At 41.5% G+C, this 20,420-nt stretch overlaps 1 protein-coding gene across 12 annotated transcripts in view; it reads right to left on the minus strand.

Moving 5' to 3' along the window:
• LOC131135481 (plakophilin-4-like) overlaps positions 1 to 20,420 on the minus strand; it is a 73,908-nt gene that overhangs the window by 15,348 nt on the left and 38,140 nt on the right. For 6 of the 12 annotated variants that reach the window (XM_058081409.1, XM_058081408.1, XM_058081410.1 and 3 more), the window contains 9 exons: positions 18,757 to 18,791; positions 15,552 to 15,683; positions 15,036 to 15,229; positions 12,802 to 13,366; positions 11,155 to 11,181; positions 7,015 to 7,185; positions 4,483 to 4,690; positions 3,241 to 3,373; positions 1,882 to 2,095 (listed from right to left, as the gene is read on the minus strand). In XM_058081409.1, the coding sequence (XP_057937392.1) occupies positions 1,882 to 2,095; positions 3,241 to 3,373; positions 4,483 to 4,690; positions 7,015 to 7,185; positions 11,155 to 11,181; positions 12,802 to 13,366; positions 15,036 to 15,229; positions 15,552 to 15,683; positions 18,757 to 18,791 (1,679 nt within the window). The remainder of the gene's footprint in view (positions 1 to 1,881; positions 2,096 to 3,240; positions 3,374 to 4,482; positions 4,691 to 7,014; positions 7,186 to 11,154; positions 11,182 to 12,801; positions 13,367 to 15,035; positions 15,230 to 15,551; positions 15,684 to 18,756; positions 18,792 to 20,420) is intronic. The other 6 variants (XM_058081413.1, XM_058081407.1, XM_058081414.1 and 3 more) reach the window with 4 other exon arrangements.

The following is a 20,420-nucleotide window of genomic DNA, read 5'->3' on the forward strand; positions in this document are numbered from 1 at the left end:
GTGGAATCGAACTGGGGTCTCCTAGCTGTGAGGCCTGCGCGCTAACCACTCGTCCACTGTGCAGTCTTCAGTGTGTAAATAAATGATTACATTTCATTTTATTCACCTTTGATTTCATGGCAGCATATTTGTTGTTTGGTAATGTAGTTAATACAAAAGGGTTGAAGGAGGATAATCTTAGAGAGCAGGAATCAACTTGTTAAATCTCCTTGAATGTTTTTCCAAGATGCGTACCCACTTTGTGCTCAACTAAGTCTCAAGTCTTTAATTCCAAGCTTTGATTCACTAAAAACGACAAATGACAGTGGCGAGGGGCTCGACCTTGTGATCCTAAAGGGACAAAGCAATAGCGGGCAACAGCTGCAGGAAAAAAAAGCAAGCAGGTATGAGGCTACAATTATGTGTCCGGTCAACATGACCCCTGACCTGGGGCAGGGGGGTGGCCTCCTCTTGTGGCTAGTCTTAATGAAGCATAACTAGCACCTGGACCTCACATTGGAGCTCCCAGGAGCCACTTGTCACTACCAGCTTGTTAACCAACTGTCTATCAACATTGTTGACAGTAATGATGTCATGCATTATAGAGTACCCGAGACATACACTTCGTCTTATCTAAAAATATATTAAAAAATCTATTTTGATACTCACAACACAAACTAAACGCCTCCCTCACTCACAGTGCAACCAAAAATAACACAAGTAACACATTTCTGGGTAACTTCCTGTTGGGGAAGTGTGAGTGTGGGCTCCCCAGCATGACTTGCGGGTTATACATATGTATAAAAAAGTATGTATATTAGTAAGAATTATGCATAGTCCCAGTGGTAATGTTACATTGTGTGTTATGTGTGTTAAATTTGGTTGCACCGTGAGTGAGGTAGGCTTTTCGGCTACTGTTGGTTTGTAGAGTGTGAGTAAGTGTGTTAAATATGAAGCTGATTCACTGCATATAAGGAACAGCTCCTTATGCAAGTGGAAGTATTCCTCTGATGACTTCCTGTTTAACTTCCTGTTTAGCTTCGCCAATGAAAGGAAAATATAATTAATTTTCCATTTAATAATACGGCCCACCTATTGAGATTTTAAGCACCCTATGATGTATTTTCACACAAAAATATGTAACTTTGAAAAAGTCCACTTCCTGTACTTCTTGACGACAACAACAACAACGCATAATTGTTGTCATTTTGGCCCACTTTAATACGGACATGCCGAGTGCATGATTTAATGCTGTGTAACCAAGCTAATAATGTTACTGTTGTTTGTTTATGATAATAATGTTAACAGTACTACAACATAAGTCGACATAAACTGAAATAACCTATTTGGCTTTTCAATGTTATGCCAACAAAAGCAGTGGACCAGAACTTGACGAGTCGGTCGTTTTTCACCATTAACGGCTTCCAATGTAGTGTTAAAATGAAAGCTCTTTATACTGCGTCAGTCACACACAACTTTCCACATCTTGAATCTATTTGTTATTCAGAGTGAAAACTCCGTTCTGGATCTTGTTTAAATATAGACACAGTCATGTGAAGCTAAGTAAGGAGTTGTTTAGTTAAAAAGGGAATCCCATTTCATTCCATCTCCTCCAAGAAAATATACTCCAGTACCGCATTACAGTCTGTTCTTATTTCATGACGGCTATACTCAATGGACCTGTAATGTGAGACTGTTGGAACATGGGCGGAATCGGAGCAAAAACAGCTGACTCAACCACCTGGGAGCCAAATGTCTTGGCTTGCTTATCCCGGCTCCGCCCTGATCCCAAACATTGTACACTGTTTATTGGACTCCATTGACAAAACAGAAGAGGCGTCTATTAATGCGTCTGATGATGCGATCTGTGTGGAAAAAGTAAACAAGGTTTGAGAGACTTACCTGTGACGAGCTCACGCACCTCCGCGTCCGCGGTCTTTCTCAGTAGTCGAAGCAGAGCCGGGATGCCTCCCGCATTCCTCAGAGCGATCTTGTTGTCATCCATCACTTTACCGTAAACAAGGTTCCTCAGAGCTCCACAGGAGTTTCTCTGGACTTCTAGGACTTTGTGGTCGAGCAGATCCACCAAGTGTTTGACGCCACCGAGTCTACACACCTGTGTGGGGGAGGGTGGGGGGGCGAGACATTCAATGAGAGTCAAAACATACAGAAGAAACATAAAAATATTGATTATGGATAGAATAATAGTAATGGTTTATTTCCAACGTGCTTAATAAAGTCACATTGAAGTACATCACGGGTACCCTTGCAAAATACAACAAGTCCAAAAACCTTGGTTTTAGAACGTCACACATTTTGTATGATTTGTTTTTTAGGCAAAAATTTAAGGCAAAATTTTGTACGCAGTCTTGAATATCGTACAATACAGCGCATAACAAACCACTGTCCACTGTGTACTGTATCATTCTATGGAATCGAGTGCCCAAACAAAGCACCCTGTACGTTGGTTACTCAATGTCTGGTCATTTTTTTATTGAGCACGACTGTTGAATAACCCGCCATGGGGCCAAGGGAAGCTACAAATGACAACAATTTCATTAAAACGTGGGAAACAGTATTGATTTCAACAAAAGTACTCAGATGTACAATACCAGCCAAAGGTTTTGGGGGTGTACAGTATGTACGAGGATGGATGGATGGATGGATGGATGGATAGATGGATAGATGGATAGATGGATAGATGGATAGATGGATAGATGGATAGATGGATAGATGGATCGATGGATGGATAGATGGATCGATGGATGGATAGATGGATAGATGGATAGATGGATCGATGGATCGATGGATCGATGGATAGATGGATAGAAACGAGGTAAAATTTTGGTGAAAAACGAGGTTTCACTGTACTACTACTACAACTAGTACTTACTAGTGTAACACTGGGATCCTATATATCATTATATATATATATATATATCATCATATATAAATATAATTTAAAAATCCCCCAAAATGAGCATTATAGTGTCCCGTTAATAATTAGTGATCACTGACTAGGAGATGAAAATACTGGTACTACATGTACATTTTCATTTGTAGTAAAGAATATATGCAACGAAAAAATATATAATGTTATGCTTTCCATTAGTGTGTGAATCATCTCTGTGACATTTACCATAGAAAAGTACAGAAAATATATATATATATTTGATATCCTTTTGTGCACTCCTCTCCCACCATGATAACCAATGTGGCATGACGTGCATGTTTTTTAACCATTGACACTCGTGTGCTTACCTCAGCCTTTGTTCTGTTATCACCAAAGCAGAGGTGCTGAAGGTAAGCGGCTGCATTGGCCTGCACTGAGGGGAAGTGGTGCTGCAGCATGTGAATCACCTCCGTCAGCTCTGGGTCACGCCATGCAAACTCTCTGCACACACAAGTTCAGAGGTGGGGGAAAAAAATGGCATAAGGTGCAGAAACTGAGAGAATCCCGACACTTTGTGATGAACCCTTTTGACCAAACCTGCTGAGATGAGACTCTTGCTAACTCAAGACTACTAACAAAAACTCCAACAATACTTCAAATTATGCATTTTCATAGGCAGGAGTACTGATGAACACATATTAATATGGAACCAGGGACTGCACAGTGGACGAGTGGTTAGCGTGCAGGCCTCACAGTTAGGAGACCCGAGTTCAATTCCACCCTCGGCTGTCTCTTTGTGGAGTTTGCATGTTCTTTTCTCCGGGTACTTTGATTCCAAAAACATGCTAGGTTAATTGGCGACTCTAAATTAATCCATAGGTATGAATGTGAGTGTGAATGGTTGTTTGTCTATATGTGCCCTGTGATTGGCTGGCCACCAGTCCAGGGTGTACCCCGCCTCTCGTCCGAATACAGCTGGGATAGGCTCCAGCACCACCGCGACCCTCGTGAGGGTAAGCAGTACAAAATGAATGAATATGAATATGGAGCCAAGCAAGGCTCCCAATGTGCAAAATCAGCCCAGCTAGCTAAACAACAAGTGTAGATGAAGCATCTTTATGTGTTGCTAGCATCTATTGTTAGCTGGCCAGGCAAAGTCGAGACAGCGTTACTTACTACGCAGAAAGAAATTCACTTTTTTGAATAGTAAAATTAAACCGCTGCCGATCAAGCAGAAAAGCCATTAAGCGGACATTATAATTGGGAGGGCACGGTGAGTAGCGGAGAGAAAGAGAGTTGAAAGAATGAAAAATGTACATTTCAAAAACACCCCGACGGCACTCTTTAGCCTCCCACATCAACGCAAAGCACCCAGTGCAGCGAAGATGTTAGCAATTTAGCATATGAGCAAGTCTGTGACCGACATGTTGACAAATATTCTTGCCATATAGATAACGATGAACTGCATAAGAGGTTAATAGAAGTCCTGTAAACCAATCATAGAAGCCAACATGCAGGACTACAGTTATGACTAAAATCAGCAAGATGCACAGCAACAAAAACGTAAGATTTTGGTGAAGGATTCATTGAAAACAACGACCGGAACCTACCTGGGATCTTTCTGGATGCTGTCTATTGATGGAGAACGCGTGGCATCGTCCACGACAGCAGCTTGGCGACCGTAGTTGGAGTCACAAGGCCGGTACTGCGCTGAGCGATAAGGATCCGCATAGGTGGCCGCCGTGTTCAAAGCCAAGTTGTTTCTTTGGTAGGTCATGGCACCGCGCTGACTGGATGTCCGTTGGAGACTCCCCACACCTGAGGCCAAAAAGCCAAATCCCTCAGAAATGAAATCCAAACAAAACCCACACATAAACGACCATATCCAGGTAACATCGTCTGCTTTAGAAAGTTCAGGTTCAAGTCTTCAAACAGAGATGAAAAACAAACTCCCATTCAGGCCGACGCAGCAGATTCTCAAATCTGGAAACGATTAATGCGGCGGCTAAAACACGACTCCCATGGTTTCACAAAAACAAACTCCTCTTCTTCAAAAGACCTGTTTGCTTGTCGATGTGTTTTTTTTACAAGGTCACGTTCATCCAAGAGGGATTTCAACTCATAACAACATAAGGAAAAACTCACATCACCCTGCTGGATCCACAAAAATCCTTTCCTGTCTTCCTTGTCGCTACCACCGTATGCTTACGCTAATCTTGCCAAACGCAGCATAGTGGCAATGTTAAGCTGCGACCTGCTCTAAATAGCCAGATACCCACTAGGAAAGCATGAGCGTCACACGGCATGCTGAGCGCTCCTTCCTACTAACAATGCATCCTGAATCCTTCGTTGTTCCCTTCAGGTGATACAATTAGCTTTGTTCGTTTGTTTTTTTATTCAACAAATCCCGTCCTTCAAAACGGAACCACATGATGTGCGGACCGGTCAGATCTCTATCAGTTTTCCACTCCCTCCTACCAGAAATTTGTGATTTGTTGATCCAAAAAAATAATCAATACTGGATGATGATATATTTATTATTAGAAACATTGTGTTTATATTTCATTTCATTGTCTTTTTTTTTCTCATTTTCAGCCTAAAATGCATTATAGTGGCCTGTCACGGGGTTCCTTCACAGCTATCAATAGCTATTATTAGAACATTATCACATGGATGGAGTACTAAGGAGGCGGATGGTCGGGATGTGTCTGCATCGCTAGGAGGCCCCTAAGGTCTGGACATCATTATATGGTTATATATATTTTTATATTATTTATTTTTATTATATTATATGTTATATATATGGTTATATCAGACTTCGTGAAGATTAATTAATTTTGGGAATATATGCATAAAAGATACCTGATTTAAAAAAACATAAACCACTTAAGTAATATGATATGAAAATGCTATATAATATTATAAATAAATATATGTGTATGGGATTTTATGATATATGAAAAAAAAGATTGACTTTTGATAGTATAATATTGAAATATTTTAATGTATATACACTGTAAACAAAAAATGTGCAAAACTATAACAATTGATCGAATTACATAATATTGCAACTAACACCTTATATTGATAGAAAATATTGGAAAATAAGGCATATTAACTAGATACCTGATTAAAAAACATAAACCAATTAAGTAACATGATATGAAAATACTATATCATATTATAAATAAATATATGTGTATGGGATTTTATGATATATGAAAAAAATAAATATTGACTTTTGATATATAGTATAATATTGAAATAACATATTTTAATGTATATACACTGTTAGGGTTAGGGTTAATTGATCAAATTGCATAATATTGTAAATAACACCTTATATTGATGGAAAATATTGGAAAATAAGGCATATTAACTAACTGGATTATTCTACAATATATTTGAGTAATAGATAAACTAATGATTCAAGCTAGGAGACCCAAGTTCGATTCCACCCTCGACCGTCTCTGTGTGAATGGTTATTTGTCTATATGTGCCATGTGATTGGCTGGCCACCAGTCCAGGGTGTACCCCACCTCTCGCCTGAAGACAGCTGGGATAGGCTCCAGCACCCCCGCGACCCTCGTGAGGATAAGCGGTAGAAAATGAATGAATGAATGAATATTAAAACATGGTTGCACGGTGGTTGAGCGGGTAGTGCTCGGAGCTGGTAGACCTGGGGGGGGGTCCGCCCGCCAAGATGGTCCTATCACCTTGGTTAGCATAGCATGCCATTCAGATGTAATGACGGTCATGGACCCATCTGAAATCAATTGGTGCCTTGTTTACTTGTTAGGGGCTAAATGAGGGATGAAGGGATGCAAGAACAGCCTTGTAATGTATGTGGAATGTATGGAAAACTTCCAGAAAATCACTTTCATATTCAGAGTTGTGTGCACTATGAACAATAAAATGAAATAATATTTTTTTTATAAATTTGTTCCGTATAAACAGTATAAAGCACAGGTGCTTCCAGCACGATGAAAGCTACTTTAATAAAAAAGAATTAGAGGCGAGTGTCAACAATTAAATTGCAGAAACACGATGTTCCCTGTGAATACCCCGTGAAAACCGTTGTTGGTTAAACTTGGAGTGTATTTTATGTTTTTTTATTATCATGTATAAAATGAGCATCAAACCTGAGGCACTCCTGCAGATGGTCCCCTGTTGAGTGTGGCTAGGGCTCATGTATAACGGAGCCTGGAACATGCGGTCCTCAAAGATAGGTGCAATGTGACGCTCTGGGGAAACGGTGGATCTTAAGTCCTGGCCCAACTGGGTGTGTTGACTGGCATATGTGTTCCGTGTCCCTGGAAAAATATAAGACACGTGTCACTAATTTAATAACAAAATGTAAATATTATTATATTACTATACTATAGACAGCAATTTTGTAGATTTGAATGAGTTTTTCAATCTATGGCAGCACATAGGCAGGGAATTTATTCTGCTTTGCCTTCTTTACATGCTAGCGAGAACACCGACGTGAGGAAATGCTTAAACAGAAGAAAATGAAAACAGGGAAGAGCAAGTGGAAAAAGGAAGCGGGTTAATGAGGCTGCAGAGGACCGCCAGAGACTTGAATATGGCGTTCGGCGGTGAGTGGCGAGCGAGAGGACCGGCTCTCCTAGACTCCTCAAAAGATGCAATATGCAAACAACTTCAGAAGAGACTTATCTACGTCTCGTCTATAGTCTACTTATGGCAACCAAGTGGAGCCTTGCAGGCGCTTTTTAAAAGCACCTGCAAACTGTCAAGGAGAAACAACTCGCTGCTGTCTTTGCTGTGGATGAATGGCCCACATTCCTGGTGCGTTATAGTCATTTAATTCTCCCCCCTCAGCCCTCTCAAGAGTGGCTTTTACAGATTACACTTGGCGGCGTGCTTGATGAAGGGCGGCGGCCTCCAACTGCATGTCTGCTCTGGTGAAACCCTCAAATAAATGTAAAAAAAAGCGTGTAACGTACATAGATGATCATACTGAAATCATTGTATATACCATAATAAGCGCATTCTATGGGAAATACTAACCAATGTAAAAACTTATTCATTCATTCAGCCTATCCCAGCTGTCTTTGGCCAAGAGGCGGGGTACACGCTGGATTGGTCGCCAGCCAATCACACAGCACATATAGACAAACAACCATTCACACTCACATTCATACCTATTGACAATTTGGAGTCGCCGGAGGAAACCGGAGTACCCGGAGAAAACCCACGCATGCACGGGGAGAACATGCAAACTCCAACCAGAGATGACTTAGGGTGGAATTGAACCCTGGTCTCCTAGCTGTGAGGTCTGCGCGCTAACCACTCGACCGCCATGCAGCCATAAAATATGTACATTTAGCTAAATATTACGAGTTCTCTGATTGATCAGTCGATATCGGTAAAAAAGCACGGTATCAATATGGGACGATACTTGCTTATACCCTGGACTGGTGGCCAGCCAATCACAGGGCACATATAGACAAACAACCATTCACACTCACATTCATACCTATGGACAATTTGGAGTCGCCAATTAACCTAGCATGTTTTTGGAATGTGGGAGGAAACCGGAGAAAACCCACGCATGCACGGGAAGAACATAAAAACTCCACACAGAGATGGCCGAGGGTGGAATTGAACCCTTGGTCTCCTAGCTGTGAGGTCTGCGCGCTAACCACTAGTCCGCCGTGCCGCCCTACCAATGTAAAAACTAAAAAAAAAACAAAAAACTGCCTTAAATTCTGACAGTAGTTCAACCGCTGACATTTTGCATGACATAAGTGATCCATAGCAAATGATCCACCATGATTGTTACTAATAATAACCGCCACCTTGCATAATCAAAATAATAGCCACATAAATTGTTCATAAAGTCAACGCCCATAGCATGAGCATATGTGTGTGCATGCATCACTGACATGCACTGTACCGTAAATGCCCAAATTATGCAACAGTGTCCTATAGCCGCCGGTTGTGAACTCTACAAAGCAAATAACCACTGGGCATTAACAGCTGCGTCTGCGTCTGGTGTGGAAGGGATGCAGGGGTGAAGTTTAAGTTAAGTCGAGGAGAAAAGTAGGAAAGCCATCCAAAGCATCTTCTGCATCGACAGTGACAGGAAATTACCGACCGCCCCCCAAAACGGAGGTAAGACTGTGACACACTACTGTGCAAGAACCAAAAGCTGGAAGTGAAGTTAAAAGGGAGAGTCAAGGACGGGTGGTGCAAAGGCGCCAGAGCACTACATCAGGATTTTGTCAGATGGTGGAACAGATGTGGAGACCAGCACACACTCGAAAAAACGCAGACCATCCAACATTCACACCCACTTGAAGCAGTAAGGTATGTGGACGTGAGAAAGTGTTTGAATAAAGAGGGAGAGACAAGGGAGGGAGGCGCAGGTGCGCTACCTTCTGTAGCAGAACGACACGTATAAAGTAGTGCAGGAGTAAAAATGTTGGTGTTTATGTGCTGCAGATTTACTGCAACCAGTTTAGCACGCCGCTTGTTCATGTAATCCCGGATTACCAGCGTAACCTGGATTCTCTAAGAAACCTGCTTACGTAAATGCAAGTTGTGCCAACGAGAGGATGAGGACTGGCAGGCACAATTTAGTCAACTTTTATGCAAAAAGTATTGATGGAAAGCTAAAGTATTGCGTTCATGAAAAAAAGACCATCATAATTTTCTAACCGCTTGGGAATTGGGTAACATACAGAATGTGGAAAATGACATTTTTAATACTAGAATCCTTCGTTTTTTACGATGAATTGCTTTCAAAACTGACAGTGACAAGTGAATTACCGACAAGTAGAATTCCTTATTTATAAATCAAATATATTGTCTTGTATATGACCTTCTATATATATATATATATTTTACATTAGAGCCACGTGGACATTAAATAACACCCCTATAGTCACCTTTACACAGTGTCATCAAATACACTAGACATAATAAGAGTAAATAGGCCATTCAAATAGGCCATGTCCTGTTTTTAGTAGCGAGTGAAAGAGAGAATTCAGAAATGTTATTGCAGCTGGAACTAATTGATGCCTTCCATTAATTTTTATTGCAAATGTGGATCTAAAATCAGAGAAGAAGAGGATTGTAGAGGTGGGCTTTGTCCCACCTGAATGAGTATTTGTGTTTTTTTCGTGGTCGAATATGGATAAATGAGCTAATATACAAACACAAGCCAGAAGAAGCATTGCAATTGTGAATGTAGTACTGTACAATGGCCACTAGGTGTCGGTGTTCAGTGAGACAGGCACTAGACTCATGACTAAGGTTCCATCGGGAATCTTTGTTATCTTATTTATGTCGAATGTCTTTAATGTCTAATTTTAATTTTAATTTTAATTTTAATTTTAATTTTAATTTTAATTTTAATTTTAATTTTAATTTTAATTTTAATTTTAATTTTAATTTTAATTTTAATTTTAATTTTAATTTTAATTTTAATTTTAATTTTAATTTTAATTTTAATTTTAATTTTAATTTTAATTTTAATTTTTATTTTTATTTCATGTCTCAAGGGCTCTAATAATTTTAAAAACTGTATTTAGAAAGGTTTTCTATGCCACAAGTGCAAAAATATAAATTTATTAATATTGAATTCTTAATATTAATATTGAACGAGGAATTACTGTACCTAACAATACATCCATCCATCTCCTCCGCTTATCCGGGTCTCGGGAGCAGCAGTTAAGTAGGGAAGCCCAGACTTCCTGGTCTCCAGCCAACTCCATCACTTCCACCGGGAGGACACCGAGGCGTTCCCAGGCCACCTCCAGCGTGTCCTAGGTCTGCCCCGGAGCCTTCTCCCGACTGGGCATGCCCGGAACACTTCACTAGAGAAGCATCCGGGAGGAATTCGAACTACATGCCCGAGCCAACTCAAGTGGCTCCTCTGGAAGTGAAGGAGCAGCGGCTCTACTCTGAACCGAGTTCCTCACTCTAATAATATATCTTATTAAAAATTAATTTCATTTAAGGAATATGCAAATAAATGAGCTGTGGGCCAAAAATGGCTACTGGATCACACTTTGGACACCCCGGCCTGAGAGGCTTCACTGCACTGTATTTAACTTTTGAATAATTTCCTGTGAGCAGAGCAGCCGTCAATTATAATGACTCCTTACATATAGCGTAATATTTTGGGAACATACATAAACATACTGTACACGGGGCCACATTGGGCAGGCATGCACACGTGCAGGAACTGCAAGAGGGACAATACACAAAAAAAACAATAAACTGAAACAAGCAGGACATATAAAGTTCACCTTGAACGTCATCATCCACCAAGGCATCTGAAGATATCCCCAGGCAGCATGAAGTCAAGCAAATAGTCAGTTAACCTTACGGTATCCGAGCAGGGTACTTTACAGCATAATGTACATAGTAGAATTACATTGTGAAAAAAACTGCTTCCGTAAAAAGCATTATTCTTATCAAGAGGACATTGTATCGTCACTGTGAAGGACATTGGAAATACATTATTTATTTTTCTTTCTGGTTTAAGGCAACTTGACTACATTTTTTTTAATCCAATATAATATTGAATCAGGAAATTTACCGAGTTTTGACATTTAATCCAGTTTTCTCCGGGCACTCCGGTCCAATGTGAATGGTTGTTTGTCTATATGTGCCCTGTGATTGGCTGGCGACCAGTCCAAGGTGTACCCCCCCCTCAATTCAGCTGGGATAGGCTCCAGCATACCCCCATGACCCTGATGGGGATAACCGGCATTTACCAATTGTTTCTGATTGCCATTATCAGCTATTTTTTTTTCATCACACACTGCTGTCTAAAATACAACAGTTCTCACACAGGTCTCAAATAATGATAGTTGCACATTACTTACAGACACATTGGAAAGTACGCCATGATAAAAACAAAAAGTGTCTGGTATCTGTATCATTTAATTTGTGTGCATCATAAATCCAACACAGTGTATTATTCTGGCCACTTGATGCCTTACCGCAGACGCAGAGGGGCTGGAGCCTATCCCAGCTGTACACCCTGGACTGGTCGCCAGCCAATCACAGGGCACATATAGACAAACAACCATTCACACTCACATTCATACCTATGGACAATTTGGAGTCGCCAATTAACCTAGCATGTTTTTGGAATGTGGGAGTACACAGAGAAAACCCACGCATGCATGGGGAGAACATGCAAACTCCACACAGAGATGACCTAGGGTGGAATTGAACCCTGGTCTCCTAGCTGTGAGATCTGCGCGCTAACCACTCGACCGCCGTGCAGCCATAAAATATGTACATTTAGCTAAATATTAGGGATTCTCTGATTGATCGGCCGATATCGGTGAAAAAGCACGGTATCGATATGGACCGATACTTGCTTATACCCTGGACTGGTCGCCAGCCAATCACAGGGCACATATAGACAAACAACCATTCACACTCACATTCATACCTATGGACAATTTGGAGTCGCCAATTAACCTAGCATGTTTTTGGAATGTGGGAGGAATACCCGGAGAAAACCCATGCATGCACAGGGAGAACATGCAAACTCCACACAGAGACGACCTAGGGTGGAATTGAACCCTGGTCTCCTAGCTGTGAGGTCTGCTCGTTAACCACTCGACCACCGTGCAGCCCCGTGCATTAGGTTATTATATCTAAAAGACGTCCCTGCCAATAGAAATAATGGGGTCTTCTGATAAACTAAAGTTTCATACGTATGGTGTGACATTCAAGTGTTCCTGCTGCAAGTCCTTGCATCATGTGGACGTCACCTCCTATACGCCCCACAATGACACATAGGGATTCAGACAGTGACTTTGCCAATGGCAGCAAGGACAAACAGTCTCTCTATATGTGTACTTTTGTCCTGTTTGATGCTATTACACCCAGCTTTCATACACAATTCAATAAGGAGCGCATAAATGTGTGTGTACCTGTGAGGCTGTCTGGCCGCGTCCTCCTCTCGTATACGTCATACATCTGCGGCCTGTAGGGGTCAGTGTTGTGGATGATGGAACGAGGCAGAGTGGAGCTGTAGTGCTGGGGAACCGCCACCATACTCGCTCTGACAGGAGACGAGTGACCGGGCTGCTTCGCCATCTGAGAGTTCTCCACGAGTGTCAGAGGCGAGCCCATGCGACCCGCCGACGACGCCACAGAGGCCTGATAGGGCGATGTCGTACGGCTCGTGCTACCCGCTCGGGAGTTTGCGGACCCAACACGCCGTAGAGCAGCAGGGGAGTTTTTTTGGGTGGAGAGGGGCGAGCCGCTCCCACCAGCACTTGTACGCTGAGTGGAGGGCAAGGTGGTGGAGAAGATGCAGGAGAGGGGTTTGGGTTCTGTGACGATAGGAGAGCCGTAGGCACTGCCAGCTGAGGCACGCAGGGAGCCGCGGGAGGGGGAGATGCTGCTGACATGGGCTGGAGAATGAGAGCGAGAAGGCACTGAGCTTACTCTCCGCATTGCACGGCCAGGCACTGCTCCACTCACAGCTGGAACCTAAAACAAGAAGAAAATACTGACATGGTCCATCACAGCTTAAACCACAGTAGTGTCGTATGTGACTATTTGCAAGTCTATATAAATTCTACAAGCTATTTTTCACTGTCAAAACCAAAATAAGGGCTGAACCAGTGGTTAGCACGCAGGCCTCACAGCTAGGAGACCCCAGTTCGATTCCACACTCTGTGTGGAGTTTGCATGTTCTCCCTGTGTAAGGTTAATTGGCGACTCCAAATTGTCCATAGGTATGAATGTGAGTGTGAATGGTTGTTTGTCTATATGTGTCCTGTGATTGGCTGGCCACCTGTCCATCGTGTATAACGCCTCTTGCCCGAAGACAGCTGGGATAGGCTCCAGCATCCCCGCGACCCTCGTGAGGATAAGCGGTAGACAATGAATGAATGAAAAACAAAATAACTGATTCCATACCATTCTGTTGGGGGTGCCAAACATTTTCACTAAGGCTAAGGCCGCAACTGTAACCCGAGTTATTATGATAATTATTATTATGTTATTTTTTTTGTCAATGTTTTGTAAACAATTGTGAGATAATTTAAACCGGCTATAAAATTTTGAGGATTAGTCTGGTGCTTATGTCACTGAAAAGTGACTGAAACCTAATGATCAATGTAGAATACTGTATTAATACCGACTACAATGCATCTTCTTATTGGTGTATATCATTGTTTTAAAATGCATAATTTGCTTCATATGATTTTTTTTTTTTTTTTTTACAAATAATAGGTCGTGTTTGATGAGGAAACAGCATGATTTATTATTACAACTGGCTGCATGGTGGTTGAGCGGTTAGTGCACAGGCCCCACAGCTAGGAGACGTGGGTTCAATTCCACCTTTGTGTTTCTCCGGGTACTTCGGTTTCCTCCCACATTCCAAAAACATGCTAGGTTAATTGGCGACTCCAAATTGTCCATAGGTATGAATGTGAGTGTGAATGGTTGTTTGTCTATATGTGCCCTGTGATTGGCTGGCCACCAGTCCATCGTGTACAACGCCTCTTGACCGAAAACAGCTGGGATAGGCTAAGCAGTAGAAAATGAATGAATGTATTACAATTCCGTCAACAAGTCATTCCCATAAAAACTACAATATTTATTCTTATAACACTGTGATTATACTCGGGATCATTTATTCTCACAAAATTTGGACTATTCTTGAGATATTATTCACCACAATTATTGTTTTTTAACTTCATATACAATAACAATATAGTACAATCTTGAAATAGCTAAACATTGTCGTAAAATTGTCGTATTTTGAGTTTTTGTAGTTATATGACTATATAGATAGATAGACTTTCTTTATTGTCATTGCACAATAACACAGCAGTGAAATTGCCAACGAAATGTTGGTGCCTGACTCCCGATTATATTAATAAATAATAAATAATAATGTGGAGAATAAATAGATGACATGAAATATAAATGTACAGCGTAAACAGTAATTTGTACAAATAATTTAAATAATTTAGAATAAATAATAATAATTAAATTTTTGTGTGTGCGTGTGGGCATATAACTATATATAAATCTATATAAGTCTCTTCAGTAATCCTGACTATCCACTCCTACAGAACAATTCATGTTCACATGCAGCCATCCCATGCTGCTTGAATATGGTTTATAACCAGCATAGGCTGAGACAAACCTGTGTTGACGTCTGCCCCTCCGCCCTGGTAGTTCTCATCGGTGTGCTCGTGCCTGCACCAGGGAACGAGTGCTGCATCCTCAGCTCGGATTTGACCACATTCTGGCTGCTGTGGTAGCCACTGGTAGCATCCTGGTAGCCGCTGTCCGAGTATGAATTCATCAAAGTTGAGCTACGCGAGTTCCCTGTGGATCCTTGAGGAAAGAAAAAGCATAACGTCATTAAAGCGTTCATATATAGACATGACCTTTATCTATGGAGCGTCGCTAATGACACAGCAGGAGGTAGATGATGGGTCTGTACAGTATATACCCAATGTCTGCCATGAGCAGTGGTTTCTAATATGATGCTGTCTGTCCAGATGGGTCCTTTCTCTATGAATTCAACAAACATTTCATAGCTGAATGCTGCAAAGTAGCAGAAATGGAGACCCTGAGGCAAGTAAAAAAAAAAAAAAAACCTTTCTGAGGAAACCCAACTGCAGAAGATAGAGACAGAGAGAGGGCAATAACAGACCCTCACTTTCATGGAGGGAGGCCTGCTCCGGGGAGTACAGAGACACCTGCTCTGACTCAATCCTGATGCGGTAGCTTGGAGACTGGGAGCTGTCAGTCATCTGTGACTTGCGGTCCCTTGGGGCGGGAGCATCTGGGAAGACACAGCCAGAGGAATCTGTTAGACTTAAAGGATTAGATATTGAGCATATGGGGACTTTAAAGTCAAATATAACAAATATAACGGTGGCACGGTGGTCGAGTGGTTAGCGCGCAGGTCTCACAGCGAGGAGACCAGGTTTCAATTCCACCCTCGGCCATCTCTGTGTGGAGTTTGCATGTTCTCCCCGTGCATGCGTGGGTTTTCTCCGGGTACTCCGGTTTCCTCCCACATTCCAAAAACATGCTAGGTTAATTGGCGACTCCAAATTGTCCATAGGTATGAATGTGAGTGTGAATGGTTGTTTGTCTATATGTGCCCTGTGATTGGCTGGTGACCAGTCCAGGGTGTAAGCAAGTATCGGCTAATATCGATACCGTGCTTTTTCACCGATATCGACCGATCAATCGGAGAACCCCTAATATTTAGCTATTTATTTAGCTAAATGTACATATTTTATGGCTGCACGGTGGTCTAGTGGTTAGCGCACAGACCTCACAGCGAGGAGACCAGGGTTCAATTCCACCCTCGACCATCTCTCTGTGGAGTTTGCATGTTCTCCCCGTGCATGCGTGGGTTTTCTCCGGGTACTCCGGTTTCCTCCCACATTCCAAAAACATGCTAGGTTAATTGGAGAATGTGAGTGTGAATGGTTGTTTTTCTATATGTGCCCTATGATTGGCTGGCGATGTAAGCCAGGGTGTAAGCAAGTATCGATACCGTGCTTTTTCACCGATATCGACCGATCAATCAGAGAACCCCTAATATTTAGCTAAATGTACATATTTTATGGCTGCACGGTGGTCGAGTGGTTAGCGCGCAGACTTCACAGTGAGGAGACCAGGGTTCAATTCCATCCTCAGCCATCTCTGTGTGGAGTTTGCATGTTCTCCCCGTGCATGCGTGGGTTTTCTCCGGGTACTCCGGTTTCCTCCCACATTCCAAAAACATGCTAGGTTAATTAGCGACTCCAAATTGTCCATAGGTATGAATGTGAGTGTGAATGGTTGTTTGTCTATATGTGCACTGTGATTGGCTGGCGACATATCGATATCGTGCTTTTTCACCGATATCGACCGATCAATCAGAGAACCTCTAATATTTAGCTAAATGTACATATTTTATGGCTGCACGGCGGACGAGTGGTTAGCGCGCAGACCTCACAGCGAGGAGACCAGGGTCCAATTCCACCCTCGGCTATCTCTGTGTGGAGTTTGCATGTTCTCCCCGTGCTTAGTTTTCTCCGGGTATTCCGGTTTCCTCCCACATTCCAAAAACATGCTAGGTTAATTGACGAATCCAAAAATGAATGAATGTTGAGTCCATAATGGCAGGTATTATGTAGTAATAGTAACCACTATCACAAGAACTGACCTACGTTTACAACATGGATTCTACTGTTTGTGCCATTAAACACTTTTTTCACACAGGCCCATGACAAGATAGTGTCACACACACACATACACACACACACACACACACACTGTGCTATTCTGTCATCAATAGCTGAAAATGATGGCTGAAAAGTGAGAATAAGCAGGCGACGTTGAACAAAAAGCTGTCATAGTAGGTGGTTATTCTTTCCTCTCAGTCGACATAAGGTGCGACTTCATTGACATTTCCAGTGGCTGGAGGCTCGTTTCCACAGCAACACTTCCTCCCCAAACTGTAGACCCGCATTACAGTGCATCACAAGGCCAATAAGCCTTTCAGATAAACACGGGTCATTATGCTCAGACCAAGGCTCATATAGATTGGAACTACTACATTAACACATTTGACAGTCATTCATCATCTACACAAGAGTGAGAAGTCGATACAAAAGCACGGCAGCAATTGTGCTTACTTATACACACTGAAGGAAGTAAATGTATTCATATTCCCAGTACATATGTACAGATAGAAAAGATCGAAACAAGATTAATGACCGTTACAGAATTGGTATTTTATGCAATTAATAAGCCATGAAATGTATTGGGAACAAATCATCACAATACATTTCTAAATGACTTTTATAGAAAGCCCTCAGCTATATGTCAAACTGGGGTTATAGAAGGTAAGAAAAAGGGGAAAAAATGCCTGAGGGTGTATATTAAAAAAGATATTTTCTTTTTTTTGATGAACACACACATATACAGTAACTGGTACATGCACACAGTTAATGGAAAGGATTAGTTGTTTAATACCGAACCACGTAGGGCACGTTTTGTTTGTGCAAATCTTGTATCAGTCGCCGAATGGGATAACGGCAAGTATCGGCCGATATCGGTGAAAAGCACGGTATCGATATCTGCCAATCAATCAGAGAACCCCTAATATTTAGCTAGATATCCATATTAAATGGATGCACGGTGGTGGGGTGGTTAGCGTGCAAACCTCACAGCGAGGAGACCAAGGGTTCAATTCCACCCTCGGTCATCTCTGTGTGGAGTTTGCATGTTCTTCTGTGCATGCGTGGGTTTTCTCCGGGTACTCCGGTTTCCTCCCACATTCTAAAACACAGTGGAAAAAAAATGTTATATTTGTTATATTTGAGGTCTGCACGCTAACCACTCGACCGCCGTGCAGCCATAAAATATGTACATTTAGCTAAATATTAGGGGTTCTCTGATTGATCGGTTGATATCGGTGAAAAAGCACGGTATCGATATGGGCCGATACCCTGGACTGGTGGCCAGCCAATCACAGGGCACATATAGACAAACAACCATTCACACTCACATTCATACCTATGGACAATTTGGAGTCGCTAATTAACCTAGCATGTTTTTTTGGAATGTGGGAGGAAACCGGAGTACCTGGAGAAAACCCACGCATGCACGGGGAGAACATGCAAACTCCATACAGAGATGGCCGAGGGTGGAATTGAACCCTTGGTCTCCTCCAGGTATGAATGTGAGTGTGAATGGTTGTTTGTCTATATGTGCCCTGTGATTGGCTGGCCACCAGTCCCCTTGTGAGGATAAGCATTAGAAAATGAATGAATGAATCCATATTTTATTTGATGCATGCATTCAGTGAAAGAGTAAAATACAATAACAGAAAAATGATATTATTCATAACCTACCTGCAGTTCTCCACGACAGGGACTTCTCCGATGAGCTGAAAGGAGAAAACAGGAAATGAAAAAGTGAACACAGGCGCTATTGACGGTGACAGTGAGTAGTGACATATTATTTTACAAAATGCATTTTTCACAAGTCTTAATGGAAAAGGGTCACGGATGTTGATCACCGTCTTCTGGGCTGCAAACAGCAACAGTTAGACGTAAAAGGTGCTTTTTGGTGAGAGCTGCCCTTTTTTGCCACTGACAATAATAAGTAAATAATAAAGGGGCAGACATGATGGGCAAGAGAAGTCAAAACAAACCAAAAAAAAGTCTCTAAATCTCCAGCAGTTTTGCAATGGTGTCCAAAATGCGGCCCGGCGGCCCTTAACTATGCAGTTCATTTTTGATTGCCATAAAAATGAGATCTCGGTTCATATCGGTATTGGGTATTTTGACCGTAATCGACATTGTTTTCCACATAGCAACAAGTTTTCTAGCTCAGTGTGTTAGCAGCGTGGTATTATTTCCATTGTAATGATGCAAAGGGAATAAGGCCTTCCCTTCTTTACAATGCTAATTGCTTCCAGACCCGACTAGGCATCACAGTAAAAGAAGCATAATTTAGTATCAATTCGTTATCAAGCGGTATCGAGCATCTCATTACAGTACAGGTAATCCAGCAGTAAATTTTTTTGTAGTATCTTCAACCAGGGACACAAAGAAAAGTACTCAAGAAACATAAGTACCGTTGCAGAGAGCCATGACAACAGAATAAGCACTTTATTATAAAAAAAAATAAAAAAATAAAACAAACACTTAGTGACCGAAATGAAAGCACTTCACTTGAAAGTCCGGGGAAAAAAAAAAAGGCTCGCCATTCCCATTAAGCACGCAACTATTCTATGTGGCTCTATAATGAGCTTTAAGCGGCATGGCTTTCTGGATGTTAATGGCCACATGCAGGCAATTAAAAGGAGTTAGTTGGACGAGATGTGCTCCACTGAGCCATGGCGAATGGAAGGAAGACCGAGACACCTTGATGACAATGCAGCATACATGCTGAATGCCAAATGGCTGGCGGCAAAGTGGCCAATAAGACCCAGTTCAGACCCAAAACCATTAGTATTGTGTTGAGGCAGGGGTGCCGGATGACCGACTCCCAAAGATCTACCTCTAGAGAATATATATATACAGTATGTAGCATATTTGTATGTATATTGTAGCAGTTTAATGTCAGCTGACTGATGTCATACGACATCGATAGAGTAACCCATGCAATTGATTTACTTGTGCATGTTTTGCAAATACTAAAATATTTTTTTTAATTCTCCTCTTGTGTTAGGGTCGGCACCGACCCGTTTTATATTTTAATGCATAAAAAGAATCACATAACATTTGTTTATTGCATGAAGGCTTTTTGACTTTGTCAGGAAACTCTATTTCAATAAAATAAAACAAAAAAAAAAATTTTTTTACTACATTTTAAAATGGTCTGGTTGAAATTATGACCACTGTATTGTTATAATAATATGACTATAAAGCAATATTTTGAGCCAAAAATGAAATCATAAGTGTACAATTAGCCAACACAATGACAACCAGCTCATTTTCTCATCATGTAAGCTTCAGGGGATTCTCATTTTCCAGTATTTTTCCAGTATACCAGAAGAAAAACAATGTCC

The sequence above is a fragment of the Doryrhamphus excisus genome, chromosome 9 (genome assembly GCF_030265055.1).
Source record: "Doryrhamphus excisus isolate RoL2022-K1 chromosome 9, RoL_Dexc_1.0, whole genome shotgun sequence".
Taxonomy (NCBI): domain Eukaryota; kingdom Metazoa; phylum Chordata; class Actinopteri; order Syngnathiformes; family Syngnathidae; genus Doryrhamphus; species Doryrhamphus excisus.